Source organism: Gigantopelta aegis, chromosome 4, assembly GCF_016097555.1.
Source record: "Gigantopelta aegis isolate Gae_Host chromosome 4, Gae_host_genome, whole genome shotgun sequence".
NCBI lineage: Eukaryota > Metazoa > Mollusca > Gastropoda > Neomphalida > Peltospiridae > Gigantopelta > Gigantopelta aegis.
Window position 1 is genome coordinate 6,861,074 of NC_054702.1, and position 27,736 is coordinate 6,888,809.

Here is a 27,736-nt window from a genome sequence, read left to right on the forward strand (position 1 = left end):
GCAAGGGAGCACCAGCAGTCCGACTAAGTCGGTAACAGGCGGAGGGGACACGGGATGGTTAGCCGTGGGTCTTACATAATCATGTCATGCACATGGTTCCTTCCTTTCATTCACCCCAGTACAGTGTACTACACATGTTGTGACTGACATTGTTGTTTCCACACTTTGTCTGAAGGTAGTACTAAACCAAATAACTTCCGGCTGGGTCAAAGTTAGAGGTGGACCAAACATTTGATAGAGCAGTTAATACCACAAGTCCTGTGATTGGTGATAAACGTGTGTGTTGGTTGTAAAAACAAGTTAGTTTAATCTGGACTAAAAAATGTATGTAATTTTATTTCATCTAGTACCACTGTGTCAAGTAGCCTTGTGCTTGAATGTATAAGGTACCTGTAAAAGAAAAGTACTCACATTTTATGCGGAACTAGGGTAGTCGTAGACGCTACCCGTTATCTCCGAAATGAACAGCTTCACCCCCAATTCTTTTCTGATTCACTTTAAGGGAAGGAAGGAAAATTGTTTAACATGCACATTCAGAGCAAGCTGTTGTAACGCACGCCTGTCCTGGGCACAAGTACCGGCCTCAGTCGGTTCGTCCGTCCAGGACCTTTAAGGGTGAGGTGTACTAGTATTTATACCCATGGCGTTTATGTTGATTGATACGCTGCAGGTAGGAATTTCAGTCACATATGTTACTATTGTCGTCTATGGGATTTGATGTGGTGGTATACACCATAAAGAGCGAAAGAGGAAGCCCACCCCCGTAAATTAAAACAATACATAATTAATAAAATAAGAGAGAAAACATTGCAGTGAGATTCTTGACATGATTTTATTTACAAAAGATAACACGTTTCTGTACAATAACAATAACATTTTATCACAGGCTATATTTGGCATGATTTAATGACAGTGACCTGAATGACTAATAATGAGTAATGACATTACCGTATGACAATTATACACATTTGCCTTTTTGTCATGATAACTTCTAGTATGATAAATGAATATTATATAAATCAGATTGTTATCCGTAATTCCGGTATGACAAGTGAGACTTTCACAAATCTGAATATTAGTTACGGTATTATAACTGTTATATATCTGTTATACAGATTTGTTTGCAAGTCACAACGTCCGGTGTAATAAATGACCATCATATACTTCTGCATACGATGGTAATTCCAGATGCAGTACGAGCATTGCAGCTCTGCGTGTTGACCGTGACAATTTTGTGTGTGGTATGTTAATAATATAATACGCAACTCTTCATATTGGTAACAATAACACCCGGTATAGTATGCAACACACGTCCACTTCTGCATTTAAATCACGGTAACGTGACGGTAATATGAACACAAATGGCTGTGACCAACTGAAAATAATGTATTAAGATGTTGGTTAACTTTTCTCATTTTCCACACGCTGATGACAGTTGTAATGAAATTTGGCGTATGATGAAAACATTGTCAAATTATAATATCATACTCTTGCATGTTTTTGATTTTGGACAATATTAAACATTGACAATTTTCCTTCAATAATTAGTTTTTCCAAACTGCATTAAAAATTAGGAGAAAAACCCCATAATTGTTTCATTGCATGATACCACTATTTCTTAAGTTGCGATGTTATTTATTGTATTTCAACAGTTTGTATTTCTATGCTAAACTGCATTCTTAATATCCTATATAAAAAATATAACTGCCAAGTTGATTATGCTTTGGGTTAAGATCACTGACGTTATTCTGGTCAGAACACTACACACTACCGAGACTGCTGTCATGTGACATGTCATGAGTTTAAAAGTTCTTTCAGCGTTCTCCCACCATAGGAACAGAACTTATGTCATTGTTATCCTCACTTCTGTCAGAACACAACACGTGGTATATCAAAGATTTCACTGAAATCGCTCGAACCTCAACGCAATACGTCTTTTTCTGTAGACAGAACTCAGTTGTCTCCCTTGTGGAAAAAAAGCGGGAAATACATCGCCCGTCTTTATTGGCGGGACATAAGCGAAACCACAGCGAGCAGTCTGGTCGCAGATACCATGATGTTTAGCGAGGACTTTCAAACAAAACCTTGCTGCTTCTCCAAGGCGGGAGTTGTCCAGAGCGAATCCACATTTCTCAGATGGTTTCCTTGAGCGTGATAATCCCTGAACCAACATGTTCCCAGCTATCGAATCGATCGTCCCAGCTAGCAGCCATCTTGGATGGGCGAATAACTCTTCCAAAGACACTAATTGGAACTTGTTGGCAATCTCTCTCAGCTTAACTGCACAAATATGACCCGAGGATTGGGCTCTGGGCCTGAACTCTCCAGTCGCATGCTATACAGGTTTTTTTGTAGCCCTCTAAAACCAGTAGAGATCTTTTCCCGCCTCCTGGATGGAACTGTCGAGCCCTGAAAGACAAATAGTCTCCATTATTCAAAGTGTTTAGTCATGAAAAATAAATACACTCAGTTATCAAGGCTGTCAGAATGATCTGCTTTAGGAACTGCTACCGTAATAAAAGAATATTTTGGCTCAAATTCTATTATTGTTGTTAGGTTTTAAAAGCCGAGTTTAAACAAAGAAAAAGAAATGCAAGTATACAAACGCGCTACAAAATAGCGTTAATACCACGACATGTCTCGAAACGGGAAGAGTGCACAAGGGCAGGTCACTCTAATGTATAACTAGTCTCCTTGTCAGAGGTCATTTTGAAATATTTCCTTTCTTGGTTCTGTAAACAAGAGAATACGGGAACATCCCACTTTTCAAGTGGCACCCAACATAGTCCGGTGGTAAAAGCGACAACGTTTAAATACACATACAATCGTTATGGCGAGGCCTGAATTCCCTGCCGAGAAATGAGGGTCTATGTAAATTGATAGCACGAGAGAGGGGGGTCATTGACGTCACATAATGGCGGTCAAAACAATACACCGATTCTCTTTGAAACAAAACGCTGAACACTCCAATTGTTTTACCCAATCGCATCTTAAATTTACTACAAATAAAACAGTTTATTTTAGAGGAGAGCTTTTTTCTTTCTATCGAGCAGAACATAGGAGTCATTGTTATTTGGTACAAATTGTTCATTTTTGTTTAATATAAAAATTATGTTATAATGGTTGTAAAAAATAACCTTATTCTTTCTTCATCAACAATGCCATGCATATAACTGGAGTTACAATTTTTAAAATATATCAATAAAAAACATTTTGTAATACCTTTTTGATTAAGACAAATCCCATCCATTGCAATAGTATAACTGCTTTTTATGATTTACATAATTATGATTATATATGCATACATGTATATATATATATATATATATATATATATATATATATATATATATATATATATATATATATATATATATATATATATATGTATGTACAGGGCAGAAAGAAAAACAAATGTATAGGAATAAAATGCGAAATGTACAAAGGTAATTATATGTTGATTATACTATTTTATAGTCGTGCACTTTCGTGCTCTATGAAGTGGAGGAATGTACATGTTACAACTTTTTTTATTTTATTTATACATTCGATTCTGTCGTGTACATATATGCTGACGCTTGTTATCCATTTGAATATTTGTGCGGTCTCTTTAAAGGGTCATATAGACTGGGTGCGGTTCGTGCGTGCGACCAGACTGTTGCGTCTAGGACTTGCGTTTTAGGGATAGACACCACATACGATTATTTCACACGCCGCATCCAATCCATACGAGCCTTTAAACTGCTATATTTTAAGATAGCGGTAACCCAGATTGCCTCACGTACCAAGTTTTATGTATCTTTAAACTGTGATTTTACATTATTTTCAGTCGATATGATGTTTCAGCGAGTTTAAATGTTATACAAACTGGTTCTTTTGATTTATGTTGTTATTAATACATCTATACTTTCTAAGTGCACACAAATACACATTTGCTATTCTATGTTTTCTTTCTTTCTCAATTGATTTTCGTGCTTATATCCAATTAAGGTTCAAGCACGCTATCCTGGGCAAACACCTGAGCTATCTGAGCTGTCTCTCCAGGACAGTCAGTTAGTTGTTAGTGGTTAGATGTTAGTGAGCGAGACGAGGATGTAGTGCTTTACACCTACCCATTGAGTCGTTAGAACTCGCTCTGGGCGAGAGCCGGTACCGTGCTGCGAACCCTGTACCTACCAGCCTTATGTCCGATGGCTTAACCACGACACCACCGAGGCCGGTTTTCTATATTGGTACCAGTCTACGAATTTAAGGGCACACGAAAATAGATTATATTTTTTTATTCTTCATTATTATCGACTAACGGATTTGAGAGCACAAAGAAATACAATTATTATTCATTGTCATTACTAGTCCACGACTTTAAGAAGACACGACAATATAATTTTGTTATCCATTATCATTATTAGTCCATGAATTTAACATACGAAACTATTTGTTATTCACAATCATTACCAGTCCACATATTTAGATGCATTAGAAAATAGGTTATTATTAAGATAAATCCATGAGTATGTAACAATGAAAAATGTATTTATTTGAGTATCTCATAGAAAAACCTCCTCCTATAGTAATACATCAATGTTGTTTGTATTGAAAACACTCCATCGTGGCACTATTGAGTTTTGTGTTCACGATGGACCTACATTGTAATGCGAGTTAAAACACGAATATGTGGCATACAGAACATATTTGTGGGTGACGGAAGAATTTAACACTGTAAATATTTATGTTGTTGGTATTGGACAGTCGATATTAGCCATTAACATGGCTACATCACCAACACATCAGTATGAGGGTATTTCTAAGGAGGAGATGCGATGTCTAAACAAGAGAATCTATGGTATTCCACAGTACACTAACATGCATTATGCATCGTGTTAGGGGATGCGCACACCAGCACCCCCTGGATCCCCGCCTGCTCCGAGGATAATCTACATTAAGGGTGATACATCAATTATTATTACAATGGGTGATATACGATATGCAACTGCAATTTAGACAAATATATGGTGTATTTATTGCATTTTGTTTTCACGAAAATAATAGTATATTTTTTTTTTAACAATATGTGCGGTTAGTATTAGAAAAATTGTAACCACCTCCCATCCTACGATTTAATCATTCTGGAACACTGATCTACATAGTACATATTTGTGTCGAACAAAACACTTTTCTAAGACACTTTCCTTGTTAAAATTGGAATAATGCAAGGCATCATATAACAGAATTCTCCACGAACAGCGTTCATTTTAATGACGGTTAGATACAACGAATACTACACAGCTAATTTCATTTGGGAAATATTTAGAAATATATACACCAAGATGTGTTTTGAACAGTGCTCGTTACTGGTCAGCTGGTAAGACCTCTTCCTTGAAGGTTTCAAATACATATTGTTTTAAACACGAATCTACAGTTATTTAACTTTGCAACATTTTAGTTTTTAGCCACTTGAAGACTGGTGTGTAAGAAACTAATACCATGTTTAATTTCATTAGATACTAACACTAGTGGTAATATCATGGTGGTAGTAGTAGTAGAATTGGTGGTTGAAATAGTAGTGGTAGCAGTAGTGAAAATAATGATAATAATATAATACTAATTTAATAAATCAAATGTCGTTAATAAAAATGTTAATACATTAAAAATGAAACTGAAAATAAAATACATGACCCCGTGATTATGTCTGTAACATCCCTTGGTAATTACATGTGCTGTACTACCGCCCCTGTTCTAGGGTGTAGTCGGTCAGGCGTTATCTGTAACATTTACCTTATGACGAACTCGCGGGGATGCAACACAAAGCCTATTTGCACACCCTAATGTTTTAGAAAGTCAACTCTCTGTATCAGGACAGCCCATGTACTGGCAAAAACACCAATAACGAATTATATGTCAAACTAGTACACGCTCAGAACTAGTTAAAATTTAGTTTTAACCCATTAACCCCCCCCCAAAAAAAAAAACACACACACACACACACACACACACACACACACACAATGGCACACAGGCACAGATACACACACACATATATATATAGTACACAGCTTATTATGATTAAACCAATGCATACTTAAAATTATGTCAAAGATATTATATTTTATTAGCTGCAGAAATATATTCTTTAGGTTGTGGCATAAATATGGGTCTACATGTCTACTTCTTTTATTTTATTTTAGGGGACAGTCAAAACCCACTAATTTATCGATTATAGATCACTAATTAACCAAGCAGAGCCATAGCACCTTTTGTCCAAAACCCTTCAAGTCCTGGAGAGGCAGTCAAGGCTGCTGGACTTTGTCCCCAGGACTGCGTGCTTGAACGTAAGTGGATATAGGTACGTCAAATACTTACCAAGTAAGTACGAAATATATGTAAGCTATCTGAAGCCTGTTCATATTCCACTTGTTGAAATAGCTACACGTACTTAGAGCTTGTAGTTGTATATTCTTGTTAATGGCCTAAAATAATTGTGCGATGGTTTGTCTTTTTTTTCTTTCTTTCTTCTGTTTTTTTTTACTGCATTCACCCCTACACATCCAGTGTTCACCTACATATTATAAAAAAAAAAAACCCAAATAAAAAGCAAAGAACAAACACCCCCTCCCCCCAAAACCCCCCAACAAACAACCTTAATAAAAAAGTAACACATCAAAAATAAATTAGGGTCGGCCCTTTTTTTTCTAGATAGGGTCGGAGAATACAATTGTTGTACGCCTTATAGAAATACCTGTGCACGTTTAGAGCTATCTACAGTGAATTCGCATTCAAAGTACAGAAATATTTGTGTATATTAGAACTATCTACAATATCTTTTCATTAAGTTTAGAATCATTTGTAGATATTTAGAACTAACAAACGTATATTCTTACCCCAATAATACAAAATATCGATATACATTTAGAGGTATCTCTAGTTATATAAATAACTGTATATGTTTAATAAAAATTAAATATTATGTACTAGTACAGTATATTTTAAAGTATTTTAGTTATATATCTGTCTGAATCTAATTTTATTTTTACAAATATCATGATATAGTGGATGTTCTTTTGTTTTCACCAGTGTTCTAATATTTCTATTAAATCCCACATTATTTCCAACATAATAATTTCTGCAACATATTTTCTGTTTTCGTTCATTCGTGAGATTTTTTAAAATAGAAATTTATAGTATATTACTAATTTTATATTTAAAATAATATTATAACGAGATACTGTTTGTTGAGTTGTTTCTTTGCATTAAACACAAATAATACCTTCCGAACACACATGATACAAAACGAATATAGAAATACATTTTGTTTATTAAATCGTATTCGCACGTTTGTCACCAGTTTGGTTCATTATAGATCTATTCTTGCCAGAGATGAAATACACGCATGCAAATCATTTCGTTCCAAACATGAAATATATTTGATGGTATTTTAGTTTTGTTCTGCATGTAATATTTTATTAACATTAAAGATATATATGAATTTTCCAAATGGCTAAAACGAAGCGTTTTATTTATTAGTTGTGTGATACCATCGCTTGTTCAGTTCATCTGATAATTAATTTCTCTTCTTTAGAAAACCCTCGGGGAAAAAAGTAATAATAATAATAATAATAATAATAATAGTACTAATTAATAATCATAATATTAATATCATTAATAACAATAGTGATAAACAAATGAGAAGAAAATGGAAAAAGTGAATTAAGTTGAAAAGGACAACGAAGACAAACGTTTTCTCATTTGTAAATATCACTTATTTTACGCGGTCCGTTCTGGTGGGTATTTTATCCAGCTAGGTTTCAAATCAATGACACCAAAATAGTTTAAACCAAAGCTTGACGTATCGAACCGGGATAAATCCGACTGTTGACAGAGGCCATGTTTTGTCTGTCTGTGCCATTTTCACATGTAAACAAAAAACAAACAATAACTGTCATATGATACCCCCCCCCGAAAAACAAAACAAAACCTCACACAAAAAAACCTATCATATGATAAAGAAATCTTACACATAAAACTGTAGAATAATATTATGTAAAGTTTATTCAAAATTTAAAATATAACAGTTCTGTTGTTCAGATTTTATGTGAAAACATGTATTTGAATTTTCTTTTAACATACATTTGTATAACGAAAATTCGTGTTGGTTTATATTTTAATATATAACGACCATTTTTATTACTTTCAGCGGGAACAATGATTGTGATTGTGATTAGTTTTATATTGTTAGGTATATAGTATTTGCATGTATACTTTGAGGAAAGCAGTAACCAAAAGTGTTGACTCGCTGGCGTAGTGGTTATCATTATACTGGATCTAACCCAAACTGAGTGCACAAATAGGAGGTAGCTGTATACCAAACTGAATCTCTCCAGGTCAAAGTTCGAAGTGCAAGTAACTTTGAATGTCGCATTAAATAAGAACCTGGCTACCATTGGTGTGCTATGTGACAGGATTTGTTGTCATAAAACTTTCTTCCAGCAAATTCCTGTGATTTAATTTGAACTAGCATTTATGCACCAGATACTGTTATGCTTGAAACATGTGCGGAGTCCTTCTAAATTTAGGATGACAATTTTTGTGAGGAACTATGGTTAGTCTACCAGCCAAATCTGAATTCATCATACTTGCATCATAATTACAACGAATCTTTTACTTTATCTTTAATGGTAAACGAGTAACATAATTCAGCAACCATGACCTCCAGCCCACTCAAGATATTGAAAACAAGAGGATGAAAAGAAACTGCGGCACAGTTCAATCAATGGCCATAAATCATTCAATTTTTTGTGGTCAAAATAAGGAATGATGCTGGAATATGGATTTGGTATGAACGGTTGAAATCAATGTTACAAGTCAAAGACAATAAGGAAATTTAATTTATTAAGCAACAATCAGATCCACTGTTGCTTAAGAACAATTGCTACAAGTCATTTACATGATCACCAACAAGAAAGTTGATGGTTTTGCAGTCGTAGGTCGAACTCAAGAAGCTACACTGGCATCGACAAGACATGAATTACCTAGAGAATAATTTGACTTTGAAACAGTGTGCTAGTTCTGTCGCTTAAAGTCCTACAAAACCCCCAGAACTTTGGTGAAAGTAAGAACTTTCGAATTTGGAAAGACTTATGAGAAAAGTACCAAAGAGAGAATTGATAGCGAATTAAAAAAGAAGAATCGGTGACAACTTTATTGAGCTAATACCACTAGACATAAAATACCACAAAGCATATCACAGTAAAAATACCAATCCAACAAGGTAGTCGTCGGCAATCAGTTCACCACATCATACTGCATTCGAAGAAATTGTTTCTCAGAGAACCTGAACTTTCAAAGATAAAATTCTTTTAAATAAACTACTTGCTCAATGATTATCATTAACTACTAAAATAGTACACGCCATAAGACGAAGATGAACTATATACACGCAAAGCTCGTAAGCGTAAGTTGACATTATCAAACTCAATATCTTGGGCACCAAAAGAAACCAGATTTAGTTTTCGCAAAGTCCATCGAAATACACGACCTAATCTGAAAAATGGGTTTTGATTTGACGATTTATTGCCCATATGGTTAAAAATATCTTAATTCATATGAAAGTGTTATGTCCCACTATAACGTAAAGTGGGAAGTAGCATTTCAACGTCACACGATGCGTCATCGATTGGCGGTGTACACCCCTACCAGAACGTCAACCTAACGAGATCAGTGATATAAATTAAAATCTATTATGGGTAATAAATAGGATATTAAACTCGCTACCATTTCTTATCATATTTATGTCCCTCGTGAAAAACATTTCATGCTCGTGACAGCTAAAAATTATTTCACTCGAGATGTAAACTTAATACGAAATGGAAGCTCGTTTAACATCCTATAAATAGTAATTGTATTTAATCATTGTTTTAAATATACTGGTAGTAGAGTACACATTTTTAAAGTTAAAAATAAATAAAATTGTAAGAATTAAAAATACTCAGTATACATTTTGTAAATTAAAAATACTCAGTATACATTTTGTAAATTAAAAATACTCAGTATACATTTTGTAAATTAAAAATGTTCTGCACTTTTATTAGTGTAGCAATGCTATTTTCCATCCCACTTCAATCTGTTGTATTGCTTATAAATTAATTTAAACATCAAGTTAGCAACATTTTCCTTTACAAAATGACATTAACATAATTATATACTTTTGTTCAAGAAGTAAACATAATACAATGATCGTCATAAAGAAGGTTAGTTACAGAAACAATCAAGTAATGACTATTCTTCCTAGAATGATAATGCATAATCACAAACCAGTCCTATTTCTTGATTGTTACTGCAGAACAATGTCTCAATCCAAACTATCCAATATTTGTGATAAGTGCCAAAACTAACTTTGAGTCTGATTTTATGATGTTTTCAAAACATAATTTAGGCCATGTGAAAGCAGGTCTAGAATGATTAGCCTTTCTGTACGTGCGTATGTACGCCCGGTTTGCGCTCCTTTAAAGTTTCTCTAAACATTTAGTTAACCTTCAAAGTATTGTGTAGGGCAGAGGTTACAAACAGTTTTTAGATCACCGTTAGAACATTTTCTGTTTTATGATCACTACTGTTCTTTATTGCAGTTTTACAACCAAAACAATAGGTATTATACGCACAATGTATTACTATATTACCACATTATTAAAAAAATAACAAAAACCAACCAAACAAAACAACAACAAACCCACCCCCCCAAAAGAAAACCCACAACAACAAAAAATAAACAAAAAAACTAACAACAAACCCCCCCCACAAAACAACAAAACAAAACAACAACAACAAAACAACAACAACAAAACAACAACCCCCCCCCCCCCCCACACACACACACACATAAAACTGATTTAAAAACATTATTAGGGTAATATTTGGGGGAAATGTGCCTAATCGTAACGGTATTTATTATTATTTTTAAAACGTTTACTTTATGTTACCACCACATATTGAAACTGGGCATTACAAAATAACATAAAACTTATTATATTAAAATTTAATATAAAAACTAAATGTATTTAAAATACAAATATTTTTTTTTTTTTAATAATCAACATTTCTGTTGTTTCATTTTAAAACCTTTTTCTTTAAAACTCTGAAATCTGAACGATAAAAACGTAATACATGTTCAGGGCCGTATCTATGCACAATGCAGAGTCGAATAGGCATTTGGCAAAATAGTGGTTGATTCCATGAATCTCTATCTAGTGCTTTATATATAAGAGGACAGACACACCTAATTTTGGTCTTTGTCATAGACGTATATGATCACATTTTGCTAGGGGTGTTGGAATGAATTTTACCCGAAATGTTTCAAGGTATATATTTTAATATCAGCACTAAATCTTGCATACAATAACACAAAGGCAGGGCAAGAGAATCACAAACATAACAGCAAGCATTTACCCTAGCTCAAGTTATAAACTTCCTCCCCCAAAGAATCCACCGTATCAGAAGAATCTGTCCTAAAACATCCATCATCTATTGTAAAAACAACCCCGCTCTATTCCCTAGATCTGTGTATGTAGTGGGAGCAGCCTCCCAGTTCCCTGCCTCATTCGCGTATGAGAATTATGACCAATGGCATAATAATGTCTTTTTATCCTGCAACCACTGCTTCTATTGGCCGATTATGATGATCGATTAAAGCGTATACCAACAGATCAGATTATGATTTTTTGACGTCACGCACGTGACGTCACATGCATAGATACATTACAAAATCGTTTATTTGACCACTATATCATAATACAATATAGGTAAAATAATAAAAAAAAGTATTGCTTTTTACCTCAATGTTTATGGACTGCAGGATAAAAAGTATAACTGATTAATAACGTAGGATATAGGCTTTATTCTGTTCCGGCCGAATGGGAGATTTCCATTCTTACCATCACAGGATAAAGCCGATATCGTAAGTCATTAAGTAAATTAGTTATTATCTACAAAACTGTTTCTTTTACCTGGCAGAGCAGTATGTGAAGGGAAGTCTGATCCTATTCTGTGATCGGGGTATCTGGGTCTGGATGCGTCGGACGGCTTCGTGAGATCGCACTGTCCCGCCATGCTTCCAAACTGACTCGATCTCATGGAGGGCTGCATCAACAAAGTGCCGTAGTTTCCAGGGGAAAACCTGCTGGTGCTGGCCATGGACGGGTAGGACAGGTCGTAGTGCATGGACCTGTGAGGATACGACACGCCGTGTGTCTGGGAGGAGAGAGGGTAATGCCAGGGGTCTTGGTGTAAGCTCGAGATGCCGTGCAAGGATGACGGAAAATAGGGAGCAGACGAGAACTGAAAGTCGTGGTGCGATGCCATGAGTCCCGTCGTAGGCTGGTAGTTACTGTTCCAGAAGGATGGCGGGAAATTCCTCTGAGACATGAGGGGTGAGTCTGGAAAAAAAAAAAAAAAAAAAAAAAAAAACCATTTACAAAAATAAAAATATTTTCTTTCTATATAGCCGAATAAGATTCTATAAAGGAAACCTCCAAAACTTCCGACACTGCACTTGACAGTTACTGTATTCGAAGGAGCAATCAAGACCTGCCAAAATTTCATTTGACTCTGCAGTGTGCAGAGATACGATTTTATGTGCCTTACTGGTTTTGTCGCTCAGATTGCCATGAAAGCAAGTGCGGGTGACCATTAACGCTACTGTGTCCACTATATATTGTGCCTAAGCAAAGCAGATTCATTAGTTTTATGTATAACCCAGCATTGCTGTATGGGTAACCATACGAGTCAGTTGCTACTAATTAGCACCTTTGACAGACGTGACGTCATATACCACGACCCATGATATATTTACCGTGAAGTAGAGGTTAGAACGGGAAACCCCCACTGGATCTACTAAGGTAAATTAATTCCAGGTCACCTCAGGCGAATACACTAGCATTGAACTACTTGTTACGTCATACGTTGTCAAATACACTATTACCTGTTTGTTATTCGTAAAAACGTTCAGTTTACGTTTTAAATATATATTTGATCATGATCTAAAATGCATGTCTACACAAAAGTTTTAGACAGCGGCGAACACACAAAGTGAAAAACCCCCAAAACATCAAAAGGCTTTCATCCTTGATGTAATTTTTCAAACTATTCAACTACTGTGAAGAATTTTCATTATCACCCGAGGAGTGTTTCGTCTTTCGTATTCCAGTTTCGCCAAACAATTAAAATCAATCCTTTCTTTGTGACGAAAATAAATGCCAGAAAAGCGCAATGGTCGGGTTTGTCGTCACAGACGTCGTTGTCAGGTTGAAACGCAAAGTGTGGCCGCTGTGCAAGCTGACCAGTCTGGTCGTAATTACTCACGCAAACCCGCGAAAACAATCAATTGTGGAAACAAATTTGAATTACGAGTCACGGTTTTAATTACCGCCTTAGCAGCCCTCAAGTGTTTAAATGAAGTGGTAAGAAATGGCTTCAACTCTGTGTGCGAAACTCGTTATTTGTTTTGTGTAGTATATAGCTCATGAAAAACACAAGTAAACTAGTACCCTAAGTCTTGAAGTACACTACTGAGTACTGTTAAAAATATTGTTCATCTAAACTGGAAGTTAATACGGTACACTCACGAAACCGCTCAAATGACTAAAGATAAGATTATTTTGTAAAGGCACAATAATATTTCACAAAATATATATTTTAAAATATTTACTATACAACAAAGTCCAAAATGTTAAGAGAGTTTAAAATGCATATGCAACAGATATGTATGGAACAGTGTATTGTAATTGATAATGTTATATTCATTTCAGAATTAAAATGTTCAGATAGTTTACATGATGAGATGTGATTTAAAATGTATTATGTTTATGAAAATATATATGTTCATAGCGTTTAGAGACATTAAAATAATATATCATGGAATTATATTTGATGAACAATAGAAAGTGACTTGGCAGTATTACACATATGTATTCATTTCAGAAAAAAACCCGCACATGCTATTCACGTGTTAAGATTTGATTTCAAGCAATGACATTTTATTCGTTTAGGGTTGTCAAATCCCTGTACGAAAATGCAAACACAACCGGAAATATGTAATACGTCTTTACAAAGCTAGAATTAGAGACTCAGATCTTCAATGTTCAACAACTGGATGTATGAATACTTTACATTTGTATAAAAATGTCAGAGAGATAAGGCCTGGGACTAATAAGATGTTAATATTTTCTCCCACACACATACACATACCCTGCAATACGTTCATAACACATGTTTGTTTGTCTGGGTCACACGTTGCATGACGGGTCATACAGAAACATAAATATACGCAGCTGTCCTGTCAGTGATCATGTCGCTACGCTGCATTCCATCAGTGTTCATCCGCCATGCAGTGTAGTGCATGCTGTAAGCGGACAATAGCGTGTTTTACAATACACACTAAATGTAGCCTTTCGATATACACTGAATTAAATTATACATTTAAACATTAATGTAATTAATGTTCTAAGAGTTTGTTTAAAATATTTTTTATGCAATTATATTATATTTATATTTATGACCAGTTGTAGTACAATCATTTATTATGTACAATAAAACCATTCTGATCAAATAATTCAATATTTACCTTACTATGTGACCTATCTAAACATTTTTATTCTGAACGAATATGGCATTGTTGATTTACTGTATATTACATATCTTACAATATTTTCTCATTTATAATACACTGTTCTGATAAAAGCCACTGGCCAAAATAGTGCTCTGGTACGATAATTCTTTATTCAGTACTTTGATAAAACGTCAATTGCAGTTATTCAATATTTAAAATAAAACTCTGTTGAATTAATTCAGTACTGACATCAAATTGTTTTGATACAATAATTGTTCACAATAAATCGTCTTTTATAATTATACAAACATATTTACAAACCCCCAGCATGATACGATAATTCAGCATTACAGTATAATATTTGATAAAACAATCGTTTACAAAAATAAGATTTATCTTTATGTGTTCTTTGATATTTGTATTTGTTTATATTCTGACCTTATATTTCTGTTTATTTATATTTTAATAATATATTTGCTTTTAGGTTTGCTTTTGTGGTTTTATATTTATAATTTTATAAACATATATGCAAATGTTTTTACATGTGTATCCGTTTTAAATATTTAGATACTATTTTGGTTTGTTTGTTGTTTTATATAAACTGATTTTTAAAGGGACATTCCTGAGTTTACTGCAATTTTTAAGATGTTATCGACTAACAGAGCCTTTTTAACGATTGTAATTACATATCAAATATATTTTTCTACATAAAATATTAGTGGCTGTATATTAAACGTGTTTCTGATCATTATAATATTTTTTATTAGGTTAAATTTCATTTAATTTCCTAAAATATGTTTTTTTCGTACGTACGAAATTATTTGAACACAACATCCAGTTTGGGCTTCTTACAAATATTAAGACGACCAGAAACACATTGAATATACGGAGACTGATATTTTAAACATGAAAACATATTTAATATGGAAGTTTAATCGTAGAAATATTTTGTTTGTCAGAAACACCTTACAATGCAGCAAACTCAGGAATGTCCCTTTAATGTACTATTAGCTATAAATAAATAAATAAATAAATAATAAATATGCAAATATATAAATCGTGTAAATAGGAGATCTGTTGTGAAAAAACCCCATATGTTTAAATACACGTTATACCGTCCTGAAAAATGAACTGTACAATCATTTAAAATTACTGTTTGTAATTCATTACGTGTGTATACTTTTTGTATTTTGTAATATATGTTTTGTAAACTGTACCATTATCAATATAAACATAATATATATATATATATATATATATATATATATATTTAGATACTATGTTTATATATTATGTTCTTATTTATTGTAATATGTGTCATTTATGATCAACCATAGCTTGTGTCTCCTCCGGCGTTCCTTTACGCAATGATCCTCTTCTTTTCGAAAATAGAACATGTGTGTACCATTCATATATCAATCGAATTTCGTGTTTCCTCTGTTTCTTTACATTAGACACCAAGACACAAAGTATTGTATTATTCGATTTACAATAAAGAAATAAGAGGTGAAGGAAGAGGTCTTATTTTTACTTTGGTCGTGCAGTATTTCTGCAAACCACGGAAACACAGCTAAACAGTTGAAAATAAAACAGCTCACATACAACATTCTCAAATGGAACTACTCTCATCTAAACAACTGTCTGAAATGTAACTACTTTCAAGAGGGCAACAGTCTGAAATAATACTAGTTTTGACAACAGTATGAAATAGAATGTATGTATGTATGTATGTATGTGTATGTATGTATATGTATATGTATATGTATATGTATATGTATATGTATATGTATATGTATATGTATATGTATGTATGTATGTATATGTATATGTATATACAGATCTCATATATATACATCGATAATGCCTAAAAATGGTGTTTCCGGGAATCGGAATCTATCTGATAAAAGGGCTGACCCTAAATTTGTGTATGTATTGGTTTTTCTTTCAATTAAAACCCCCCCAATTAATTAGGTGCTGAAAAGAATAACTACATAACATTATACCTTGACCCATAGGAGGTAAATATAGTAAAAACAAAACCCCCTATCAAAACCCCACCTGTTCTACCTAATGTTTTTCGGCACGTTCCCGGAAGTACATATTTTTAGGCCTAACAATGAGTTTTTGACAGTGTATCTGTAGTTATGTGAATCATGTATGGGTTTAAAAGGCCATCACAATATATACCCTTACGAAACTGAAGTAACACGTGAATCCCGACATTGTAATAACTGTGGGGTGTTCACACCTTATAATTCGAGTCTGCAAGTCGCTACTACAAAACTCGTACCGTGAGAACATCCTTTACTCATTTTTACCGGCCTCGGTGGCGTCGTGGTTAGGCCATCGGTCTACAGGCTGGTAGATACTGGGTTCGGATCCCAGTCGAGGCATGGGATTTTTAATCCAGATACTGATTCCAAACCCTGAGTGAGTGCTCAGCAAGGCTCAATGGGTAGGTGTAAACCACTTGTACCGACCAGTGATCCATAACTGGTTCAACAACCTGCCTGTGGGAAGCGCAAATAAAAGATCCCTTGCTGCCTGTCGTAAAAGAGTAGCCTATGTGGCGACAGCGGGTTTCCTCTAAAAAAACAGTCTCAGAATGACCATATGTTTGACGTCCAATAGCCGATGATAAGATAAAAAAATCAATGTGCTCTAGTGGCATCGTTAAATAAAACAAACTTTACTTTACTTTCCTTTACTCATTGATCTAAACTTTAAAACCACTGAATTGTGTTTGCTGCTATTCTTATGATGTTGCCGACTAACAGACGTTTTAATTATTATACTGATTATCCTAGTGCTATTTCCTAATATACATATATATGTTTTTGTACGTACGAAAGGTAAAGTCCAGTTTGGGCTACTTACAAACATTATGACGACCAGCAACATACTGAATATACAGTGATATTCTAAAGAAGAAAATATATTTAGTACGAAATTTTATCTGAAAGACAAAATCGTAATACGTGATCAGGGCCATATCTCTGCATAATGCAGAGTCGCATGGGCATTTAGGAAAATAGTGGTTGATTCCATGAATATCTAGATAGTCATTAAACGATGTTTATTTGTCGGACACATTTTACAAGGGAAGCAAACCCAGAACAGTGTTTTTAACAGCAGTGTTCGGTTACTCGGTTATTCTTTACCACCAACTCTTCTCAACTACTAAATATGCATATTGCATACATCATAATTATCTACACTTCAAAACACTTACACATGACGTATATGTTAAATCATGTTATGTATATAATTTTTATTATATTTGCTCATTATTTTATGATGAATGGATTTGATTGCCATATAGCACGTAGGCACAGATGCACATAACTCTAAAACCTAAAGTAATATATATGTATTGTCCATATGCACAAAGTAATGTCTAAAGATATATACACTGTGTATATCAAGTATAATACACATACTTTTAAACATGTATCTATCATGAGAACCAAACATCTTTATCAAAGAACCATGAAATGTTAAAGGGACAGACCCTAGTTTCAACCTGTGAAAATTAACACTACGTTTACTTAATCTACAAACCTGTAACACATTTGGATAAAATTACAATTGAGTGAAACATGAGTCTGTGACTTTGAAATGGTGAAATACCCTCTAAAAATAGACTAAAACAACTCCATAACTGTTACTTCTCACACGCACGTGCGTTTAAAAAAAAAAATGAGAAATGCATTTTGTGATATTAAATACACCAGGATGACCAAAAACACTTCGAATGTACGGAAATGGATAAACTAAACAATAAAATCTTAGTAAAGTATCATTTCAGTTATCAAATAGTAATAGTAAAAAAATATGCCTTAGTGTTGAAAAACTAGGATATGTCCTTTTAACTTCCTTTTACACCCCTACCAATGTTATGTAACAAAAAGTTAATATTACACATAGTAGCAGTAAATAAAATAGTGTATAGTTTTGTATATTATTCCACCATTAAATCTCGTTATTGTTCACCTATTGTAGACTGTTACCCAACACAGTTCTCAGAAAGCTAGTGTGCCTTATTTGCAAGCGGTACATTGTTCGGTGTTTGGTGTTTGAGAAGACGAAATGAAACAATGGTTGTTGCTGTGTCTCCAGGACTTCTGGCCCATGCTAAATATTGCGCGTCAGGTTAAAACTATCCCCGTTAGTTTGGCCACTTTTGGCCACACCGGCACAAGCACGATCATCGCTTAGCGGGATCAGGCAAAACAAACAGACACCACAGCCGAGGATTTGGGCGCTTTTAACGAGAAAATGTGCTGAAAGAAATTTCAAATGACTTTCGGGTTAGAGCAAGTAGCCCACACCAGTGAAATTTGTCTTCAATTAAGTTAGCTGTTTAACCTGTTGAAATGAGGGATAAACACGCCGTTTAACATAGATGGTAATAATGGCGTCTTTTAAGATGGCGGGCTCCCAGACGGGGACGTAAAGCGGTGGGTGATCACGGAATCGCACACAAGCTCGAACCCCATTACAAAAAGCTGGTGTTGAACTAGAGGAAAAGGTACACATCCGAACGAGCGACCTGGCATGTATCAAAGCTTAAACCGAGTTAAAGAGGGGCACATAATAACAATGGATCGAGTTGCGCTAATAGAGTGAAACGGAGAACACACGAGTTGTTAAAAACATCTCAAAACCAGGTAGCGGGGATTTCCCCCCAGTTTATCGGTCGTCTGTTCTCAAGAGTTTACAAGGTTACGGCCGATTTAGTGTGTTTGAAGTAAACGATCAACTTGATAGCAACGATCAAATGTGATTTCACAGTTACGAGAGAGCTCCGATTGCATCTGCATCAGTCGCAGTTTAAAAAAAAGAAGAAGAAATGAAAGAAAAAAAAAGACAGAAAAATACCCCCTCCCCAAAAACCAAAGCAAAAGACAAACACAACAACAACAAAAACCAAACAAACAGACCCCAAAACAACTCTTAAATAGACTGTACAGATGTTTCATGTTGCGCTGCTGTGAAGCGATCAAAATTCCAGTGGCATTTATTTTCACCGTACATACAACTGTATATTGACATATTTACTAACACACATGCTTACATCTACGGTTATATTACATTTTAACGCCATTAGGCCTACGTTTATATGCTGGAATCGTTTTAACTTCCATAACGATTATAGATATCATTTAAATAAAAGTTTTGTTGCTGAAATATCCAACTGATGTAGAATTAACCAAACTACAGACAAGCCACAATGACGACAAAACATTTTAATATAACATCCGCAGACAGATCAAAATTAACGACATAGCAAACGCAATTAAACTTGCTCGTCGTGAACTTCCAAACAGTTATATCGGTGGTTACAAATTGCAATAATAGAAATCTCCATTCTTTTCAATTAAAAAGAGAGCGCCGTTTGTGGCTGGTTGCGGTAATCAGGAATTACCGCATGAACCGAGGGCCCCGGTTCAAGGAATCCGCATCAATAACCGCGAAACGGGCATACGACAATGCGGGTACCACCAATACGATAATTTGCAATACAATGGAAACAACTTCACTCAGATTGACATTGTGATTGATTCTACATATTAATCACATATTTGTAATTTTGCCGGATATTGGTAGCTTTAAAAAGAGAAATCCGTCATTCTGTTTTCGTTATAACAACGACACATACAATATCTGAAATATAAAATATTATTTATGTTCGCAGTAAAGCTATTGTAAAGTTTAAAGCTGCAATCTCGAGAATACATTTTCATTATTTTAACATTTTGAATTGACCATCTACATGAATATTCTAACTTTCGCACGCCATACTTCAATATCCTTTAGCTTATTTTCTAATGTAGGTCACACACAAACATACTATTCTCCATTTTTACTCCCGAAATGAATAATTTTTCGTTTTGTCTTACAATCAATTAAATCAAAATCGTATCTCTGAACAAGGCAGAGTCAAAAGAATGTTTTAGGCAAACACGTGATTCTTTGATGAGCCACCGCCACTCCCCTAAAAGATCTGTGACAGGCTGTTTTATCACTTCCGCGCCTCCTGTAAGAGGACCGCCACTCACCAGACTATCTTAGAGAACCCAAATCAGCACAGGATAAAGCACAGTGGAATATATACAGCTGTGATGGCATGCACTCATGAATCACAAGGCGACAGGGAATGACAGCAATAAGCTGTGACAACAACACACCAATTTATTGATAGGACAACTAACGACCTTTTTAACACACACACACACACACACACACACACACACACACACACACACACACATATATATATATATATATATATATATATATACTGGATACATGTATGCTTGTATGTATGTAATGGTTATGAGCTAAAATCTCAGTTCGGGCTAGTACAAGTATGTGACAAAAAATACAAACAAATAAGAACATTTTAAATCAGCTTTTAGTCAATAAAAATTATTCTATTGATCTGATTTTACATAATACAACAGTAGCAAGCAGGGCAATCTCTTTAAAACTGTAATTGTGATTGTATTTTGCAGTAGTGAAATGTTTAATAATATTTAACGACTGCAGCTTTTAACGGGTCGATATTCGACATATGTATATCACAGCGAAACTAAGACCGCTGACAAAAACAGCAGTTTTAAACTTAACGAATAAACCCTTTTACCCGTGCTTACATCTACGGAACGTCCAGACATGCTTTACATCTACTGAAGGTCCAAAGACATTTTATACCTACTGAAGATCCAAAGACGTTTTATACCTACTGAAGGTCCAAAGACATTTTATACCTACTGAAGGTCCAAAGACATTTTATACCTACTGAAGGGCCAAAGACATTTTATACCTACTGAAGGTCCAAAGACGTTTTATACCTACTGGAGATCCAAAGACGTTTTATACATACTGAAGGTCCAAACACGTTTTACATATACTAAAGGTCCAAACACATTTTACATCTACTGAAGGTCCAAACACATTTTATATCTACTGAAGGTCTGTCTTGGGTACATCATCCGAGTTCCCTGGGAAATATTCCCAAGACGAATATTAAATATTATACAATGCATTTTAAATTAAATTCTGAATAATATATATTTTTAAAAACATGATGCAAAATGAAGCCCATTTTTATTTTGTTCTTTATCCATTCTTGCTACTATTAAATAATTATTATTGTAGAAAATGTACAAAAAAGAATTAAAAGAAAATAGAAAATACCCATTAAAAATTTAAATATACAATACAGTCAAACTTCGTTAACTCGAAGTTGAAGGGGACGACGAAATAGTTCGAGTTTCAGGGAGTTCGAGTGTTCGAAATTCGTACAGCAGACCTCAAAGTGAAACTGCATTGCAGTATTATCATTTCGTTGATATCGGATGTTAGCACATTTCTTCTGTGTATATGATAAAACTAAGTAAATATTAACAGAAACGAGATAAATCCGATCAATTTGACGTACATCTCTATGTACTTTAATTGTATTAATTGACAGTAAAGTAAAAAGAGAGAAAAGAAAACTGAAAGCACGTACTTACATATAACCGGAAGTAAGCGATAAATTAAAGTTGATATATTTTTCAAATTTCAAAACAAGGCGGAACGTAACGTTTTTAATAAATTAAAAACTGAATGTCGATTAGCACTAAGTACGTTTGTTTACCAAATAAAAAATACATAATATAAATAGAAAAATTATTGTAAATCACAAACATCATTTTAAAAACCCTCACTAACATAGCGAGACATAACATAACAAATCAAAACGCTGTATGCCAAATAGCACTAGGTTATGTACTTTTTTGCACTCGTTTAAGAGAAATTACTTTGAGAGATAGAGTTTTTCGAATGTTCGAAGTTTGAGTGTTCGAAGTCTGTTATTACTAGTTTGTATAGCAGTTCGGCCGGGACCGCCGTTTCACTTCGAGAGATCGACGTTTACGAACGATCGAAGTTTGAGTTATCGAAGGTCGACTGTATATCTTAAGAAAGAAAAAATATGATAAAACCTTACTTGCAGAATCATGCCAGTGATTTAAAAATAATTTGAAAACATTCCGAATTATCCTGAGGGTATACGACATGTTTCGTGTGAATTACGAATGCCTTAAAACATGTTTTATTTTATAAAATAAATAATTTGTAATGTAAAACTGAAGACTGATTTTTTTTATTTTTTTTTATAAATAAATAAATAATTTTTAATGTAAAATTGAAGACTGATAATCCATCCCGTACGTATTGGTATGGTTCGCTGTACTGCGGCCACTAAAATAGACCCGCCCGATATTTTTAGAATTTGTATGCTCCCAAATAACGTTATAAAAGGCGAAGTGTGATTGGTCAATATTTATATTATTATTTACAGACGAAATGTTACCTGGACATTGAAGACTACGCAGTGTTGTTAGCAATCTGATTAAAATTAGTTGTACTGGTCTACATAAGGCATTCGTAATTCACATGAAACATATCGTATACCCTCAGGATAATTCGGAATATTTTCAAATTATTTTTAAATCACTGGCATGATTCTGCAAGTAAGGTTTTGTTTGGTGGACATGAGATCCAACTGGCTGGTGTTAGATCCACATGTAATAGTGGAGCTAATTTTAATTAGATTGGAATAACATTAGTCGTAAACATGTAATACAAAGTAAGATATGTTTCACAAAAATGCAATAATACAAAATAAAAACAAAAATTTAAATAATATCCTCAGTAACAAGTTCAAATCATTTGAAAAATGACTAAAATATTTAGTCAATTTGTAAGCTGCCTGTGTGAAACCCTCAATATAAAAATTGACTGAAAACGTCAGTCGTTTTACAAATGGACTAATTTTAAACATTGACTATAACAGTATTTTACAGTGATGTTATGTATGAAAACGAGACTACTTTCCTCTATGTACTCATTAACGATATCAACAATAGAGGAAATTAATCACCCCGATACTCAAAGAGAAATGATAAAAGCGGAACATCTGGAAAAACTCGTACATCACACAATTTGACAGAATCGTCTGCTCAAAACTTCTCTTATTACTTGGAACCAACCGCGCGAGCTAGCGGCGCGCGCATATTAACATACTCTTCTCAGACTGAATCGCTGTATGGACCCACACAGTCAGCGGGATGTAAGAATATTAAAGACAAACGCATCAATTAAAAAGTGATTTTTAATGTAACTATTGCGGTTTTAACTGTGCTGGAACAAAACGAAGAGCACAACAACACAAGAAGTTAGGACGAGTGGATATTTCATCAGCGCGGGTCGTCCTTTTAAATGTATGCAAGGCTCCCTTGTGTAAATTCGTTTGGTAAACGCTCAAATAGCTTATAGCTTAACGATTTGCTTTCAATATACAATCTGTTTGCGTCGCTCTGAGGTTCATTGAATGAATATATTTAGTTAGGTAACACGACAGCATTAAAATACGTTCAATATATCATAAAAAGTCTTGTATGTAGACTGTTGAAAATCTGTGTCATATTTGATATATAACTGATAATGTCCCCCTTCCCCTTGTTTTACTGCAATGATACATTGACTAAAACCTCTATAATATATTTAGAGTGTGTATGTAATCTGTTTTGTTTTTAAAACCATAACAGTGACATATTACTAAATATTTATATTATATTCTAAGAAGCTGTGATGTATAATAAACGTGCCACAGTTCATTGTATTATAACACGTTATTTTCTATGAGATGACTCGTTTATTAATCAGTTTAGTGTTTTATTTACAAAAACAATAAAATAAAAATAAAACCCAAAAACATCAAGCATGAAATATTTCCACCACATTTCAAAATATTTATTTAAATATCTGGTTATATTATATCAGATGCAACTAAACAAATTGAAATCTAAAAGGTAATAAGAAAATATTCATAGAGGTGCGTACTTTAAATTTAAAAACAAAAACAAAACGCCGACCCCCCCCCCCCCCCCCCCCCCCCCCCCCCCCACACACACACACACACCACAAACCAATTTATCAGCTACACGATGTTTTTATTTTTACTTTTTCTGATACAATCTTTGTCAATGTGAGACGGATATCAGCTAACAAGACTGAATACCAGAAAGCTAACAATCACGCATATTAGGTTCCAGGTTATTTTGTTTTAGTGTTTTGAATAAAAATTAAAAAAATAAGTTTCAACATTTTGTCACTAGTTGTTTAAAGAAAGTATATGAAATGAAAGAACAGTATACGTGTTGTAAGTAGAGTAGTATTTGTTCTATTACTTGTATTTGACATAATACAATATATGGAATATAACGGTCTTCACAGTTTTACTTGCCAGACAACAACAACAACAACAATCAACAACAACAACAACAATAATAATAATAATAGTAATAATAATACATTTTATTCACATATAATATATCCAATTAGTTTTACTACTACTACTACTACTACTACTACTACTACTACTACTACTACTACTACTACTACTACTACTACTACTACTACTACTACTACTACTACTGCTGCTTCTGCTGCTGCTACTACTACAACCATTACTAATTTATTAATATTGCTATTATTTTTATTATATTCATTGTGATTCATTTTATTTTCTGGGTTGTGTTTTTACTTCGATAGTTGATTATTCCGGCAATAGATATAAATAATTATAAATAGCAAAATAGTAAAGACATAATAATAATAATAATAATAATAATAATACATGTTTATTATTATTATTATTATTACATTGTATTATTATTATTATTATTATTATTATTATATTATTATTATTATTATTATTATTAATATATTAGTATTATATTCATGTTATAAAAAACCCCCATGTTTTAATACTTATTTTCATACATAACACTAAAAGATATGGATATTAAAAATACTTCAATGTAATTGTAACATAAAGATAAAACTCAATAAATACACGTAAATAAAAGTATAAATAAATATACATGTATTTAAAAAGTGCAGAATTACATATGCCTGTATTTGCATTTAAAGTTAAATAAATAATTAAATGAAACTGATAATAAATGAAACTGATAATGTAGGACGTACCCCTACAAAACAATACATCACAAGTGTGTAGATTTTATGAAGTGAGAACGTTATTTTATATACATGACAAAAATAAATATATTGCTTAATGCCAAAGTACCCATCCACACACACACACACACACACGCGCGCGCACGCATACACGCACGCATACACGTACGCACGCACACACACGCACACACTAATGAAAATAAAATAAAAATAGCCCAGTTTAGGAAATACTGTAAGCCAATTCAATTTATAAAAAATTCTTAATATGTTGTTGATACGATTTTACTTTTTAATAAATGTAAGACTTGATGTTTATGAAAAAATATATAATTCAGTTCAGACTATTCAATTAATAATATATATATTATTGTAGATCCGAAACGTGGTAAAAGCTTGCTCCTCTCTCAGTACACACACACACACACACACACACACACACACACACACACACACACACACACACACATATATATATATATATATATATATATTTATTTATGAGATATATTATACATCATGTCTTAAACTTTATAATAATAATAGTAATAATAATAATAATAATACTTTTTTTTACTATTATAATAATGCATTTATTATTGTTATTCATATTGGTATATTGTTAATATTATTACATTATTATATTTAATAAGTATGTTATATGTTATTATTTTAATATATAATCAATATTACATTAATATAATATCATCAATATTATATTATATTATATTAATACCACCAGTAGTTGTAGTTGTTTTAGTAGTATAGTAGTAGTAGTAGTAGTAGTAGTAGTAGTAGTAGTAACAATAATAATAATAATAATAATAATAATAATAATAATAATAGTAGTAGTAGTAGTAGTAGTAGTAGTAGTAGTACTGATTGTAGTTATATTATTATTATTATTGTTATTATTATTATTATTATATAATATTTAATATTTTAAAAAGCATCGACGTCATCATGATAACAAAGTGCAGCTTACCTTTAACGACATGTTTGTTGTTTTGTGAGTCGGGACTGAAACTGCTCGTCTGACTGAGAGCTCTAGAGAAGTGTTCGTCCACGACGGATGACGTATCGCCCGAGAAGTACGTCAGTAGGACGCAGTTGGCGTTCAGGTAATGCGTCTCCTTGGGTTGCGAACCCTTGTCCTCCTCCTCCTCCTTCACCGGCCCCGTCGTTGAAGTGCACGTTGACGCCGAGTAGCTGCCCAGGTCCAGCGGCTCGTGCATCCTGGGAACGCCGAAAGCCTGAGGAATAACAAAAATGTAACAATGTGCTCGATAATTTAATACGCCATTCACAGGTAGCGGGACTCGCGGTTCAGATATCGTTCTCTCCTCTTTGAAAAACTCCCGCAATCCGCAGGACGGGCACTGCCAAACTTGCTAGAAGCGGTAAACTTGCGAATTATGCGAGCCCTTACTAGACAATGGTATGTCATGGCTTTGTCTGAAATAGCGAGTAAGCTATATGCAAAAATGCAAGAGCTACAACATCAAAGACGATGGTTAAAAATGTCAGAAGGATGTAACTATGCGACAGGTGTAAAAAGAAAAAATGAAGGGGAAAAAAAGTGGTAAAAGATTTAATAATTTTTGTTGTTACCTGTGGCGGTTCGGAGGTGTGGCGGTGGTAAGAAAATCCCGATGCATAAGGCTGATACATAACGTCAACACAACTCATAATGAGGTACAATCACACGGAGAAACAGCATCAATGCGTTGCTTCAAGCGCATTCAAACACTCTTGCAAGGTATTTTCACTATTGAATATATTTGGCATATGCCGAGGCGGTCTTTCGCTGGCATTAGTCGGCCCCCGAGTCACGCGCGCCTGTCAATCAAAGAGCGGCGAGGTTCTGCGAGGAACCACGAGACGACCAGCGGGCGGTAGCCTCCCAGCTTCCGCGGAAAACAAATAGTGCCATATTGACATTAGAATCGTCGACTGGCGTCACGTGACCAGTCTTACTTTCACATGGTGGGGTATTAATTTTAATTACCAACTCTAATGAATGGTAAATCGATACAATTACGGAGGACATTTTCGCTCATTAGGAAGACGATTTTTTAAAACATAAATTTTGTTTGGAGAAGTGAT

General features: G+C 33.9%; 1 protein-coding gene across 1 annotated transcript; it reads right to left on the bottom strand.

Annotated features, from left to right (window-relative positions):
* Nucleotides 1-813: 813 nt before the first annotated feature.
* Nucleotides 814-27,378, bottom strand: LOC121372200 (transcription cofactor vestigial-like protein 2). The gene is made up of 4 exons (XM_041498484.1): nt 27,242-27,378; nt 26,616-26,883; nt 11,997-12,632; nt 814-2,409 (listed from the first exon to the last, which is right to left on the bottom strand). Exons 1-4 carry the CDS (start codon nt 27,317-27,319, stop codon nt 2,360-2,362), a joined length of 1,032 nt encoding a protein of 343 aa, XP_041354418.1. The 5' UTR covers nt 27,320-27,378; the 3' UTR covers nt 814-2,359.
* Nucleotides 27,379-27,736: the final 358 nt, after the last annotated feature.

Coding starts and splice junctions, on each gene's coding strand:
- LOC121372200 (XM_041498484.1), bottom strand. CDS start 27,319: ATGAGTTGTGTTGACGTTATGTATCAGCCTTATGCATCGGGATTTTCT. Junction 26,884..27,241: donor ACACCTCCGAACCGCCACAG/GTAACAACAAAA, acceptor GTTATTCCTCAG/GCTTTCGGCGTTCCCAGGAT. Junction 12,633..26,615: donor CAACAAACATGTCGTTAAAG/GTAAGCTGCACT, acceptor CGACAAAACCAG/TAAGGCACATAAAATCGTAT.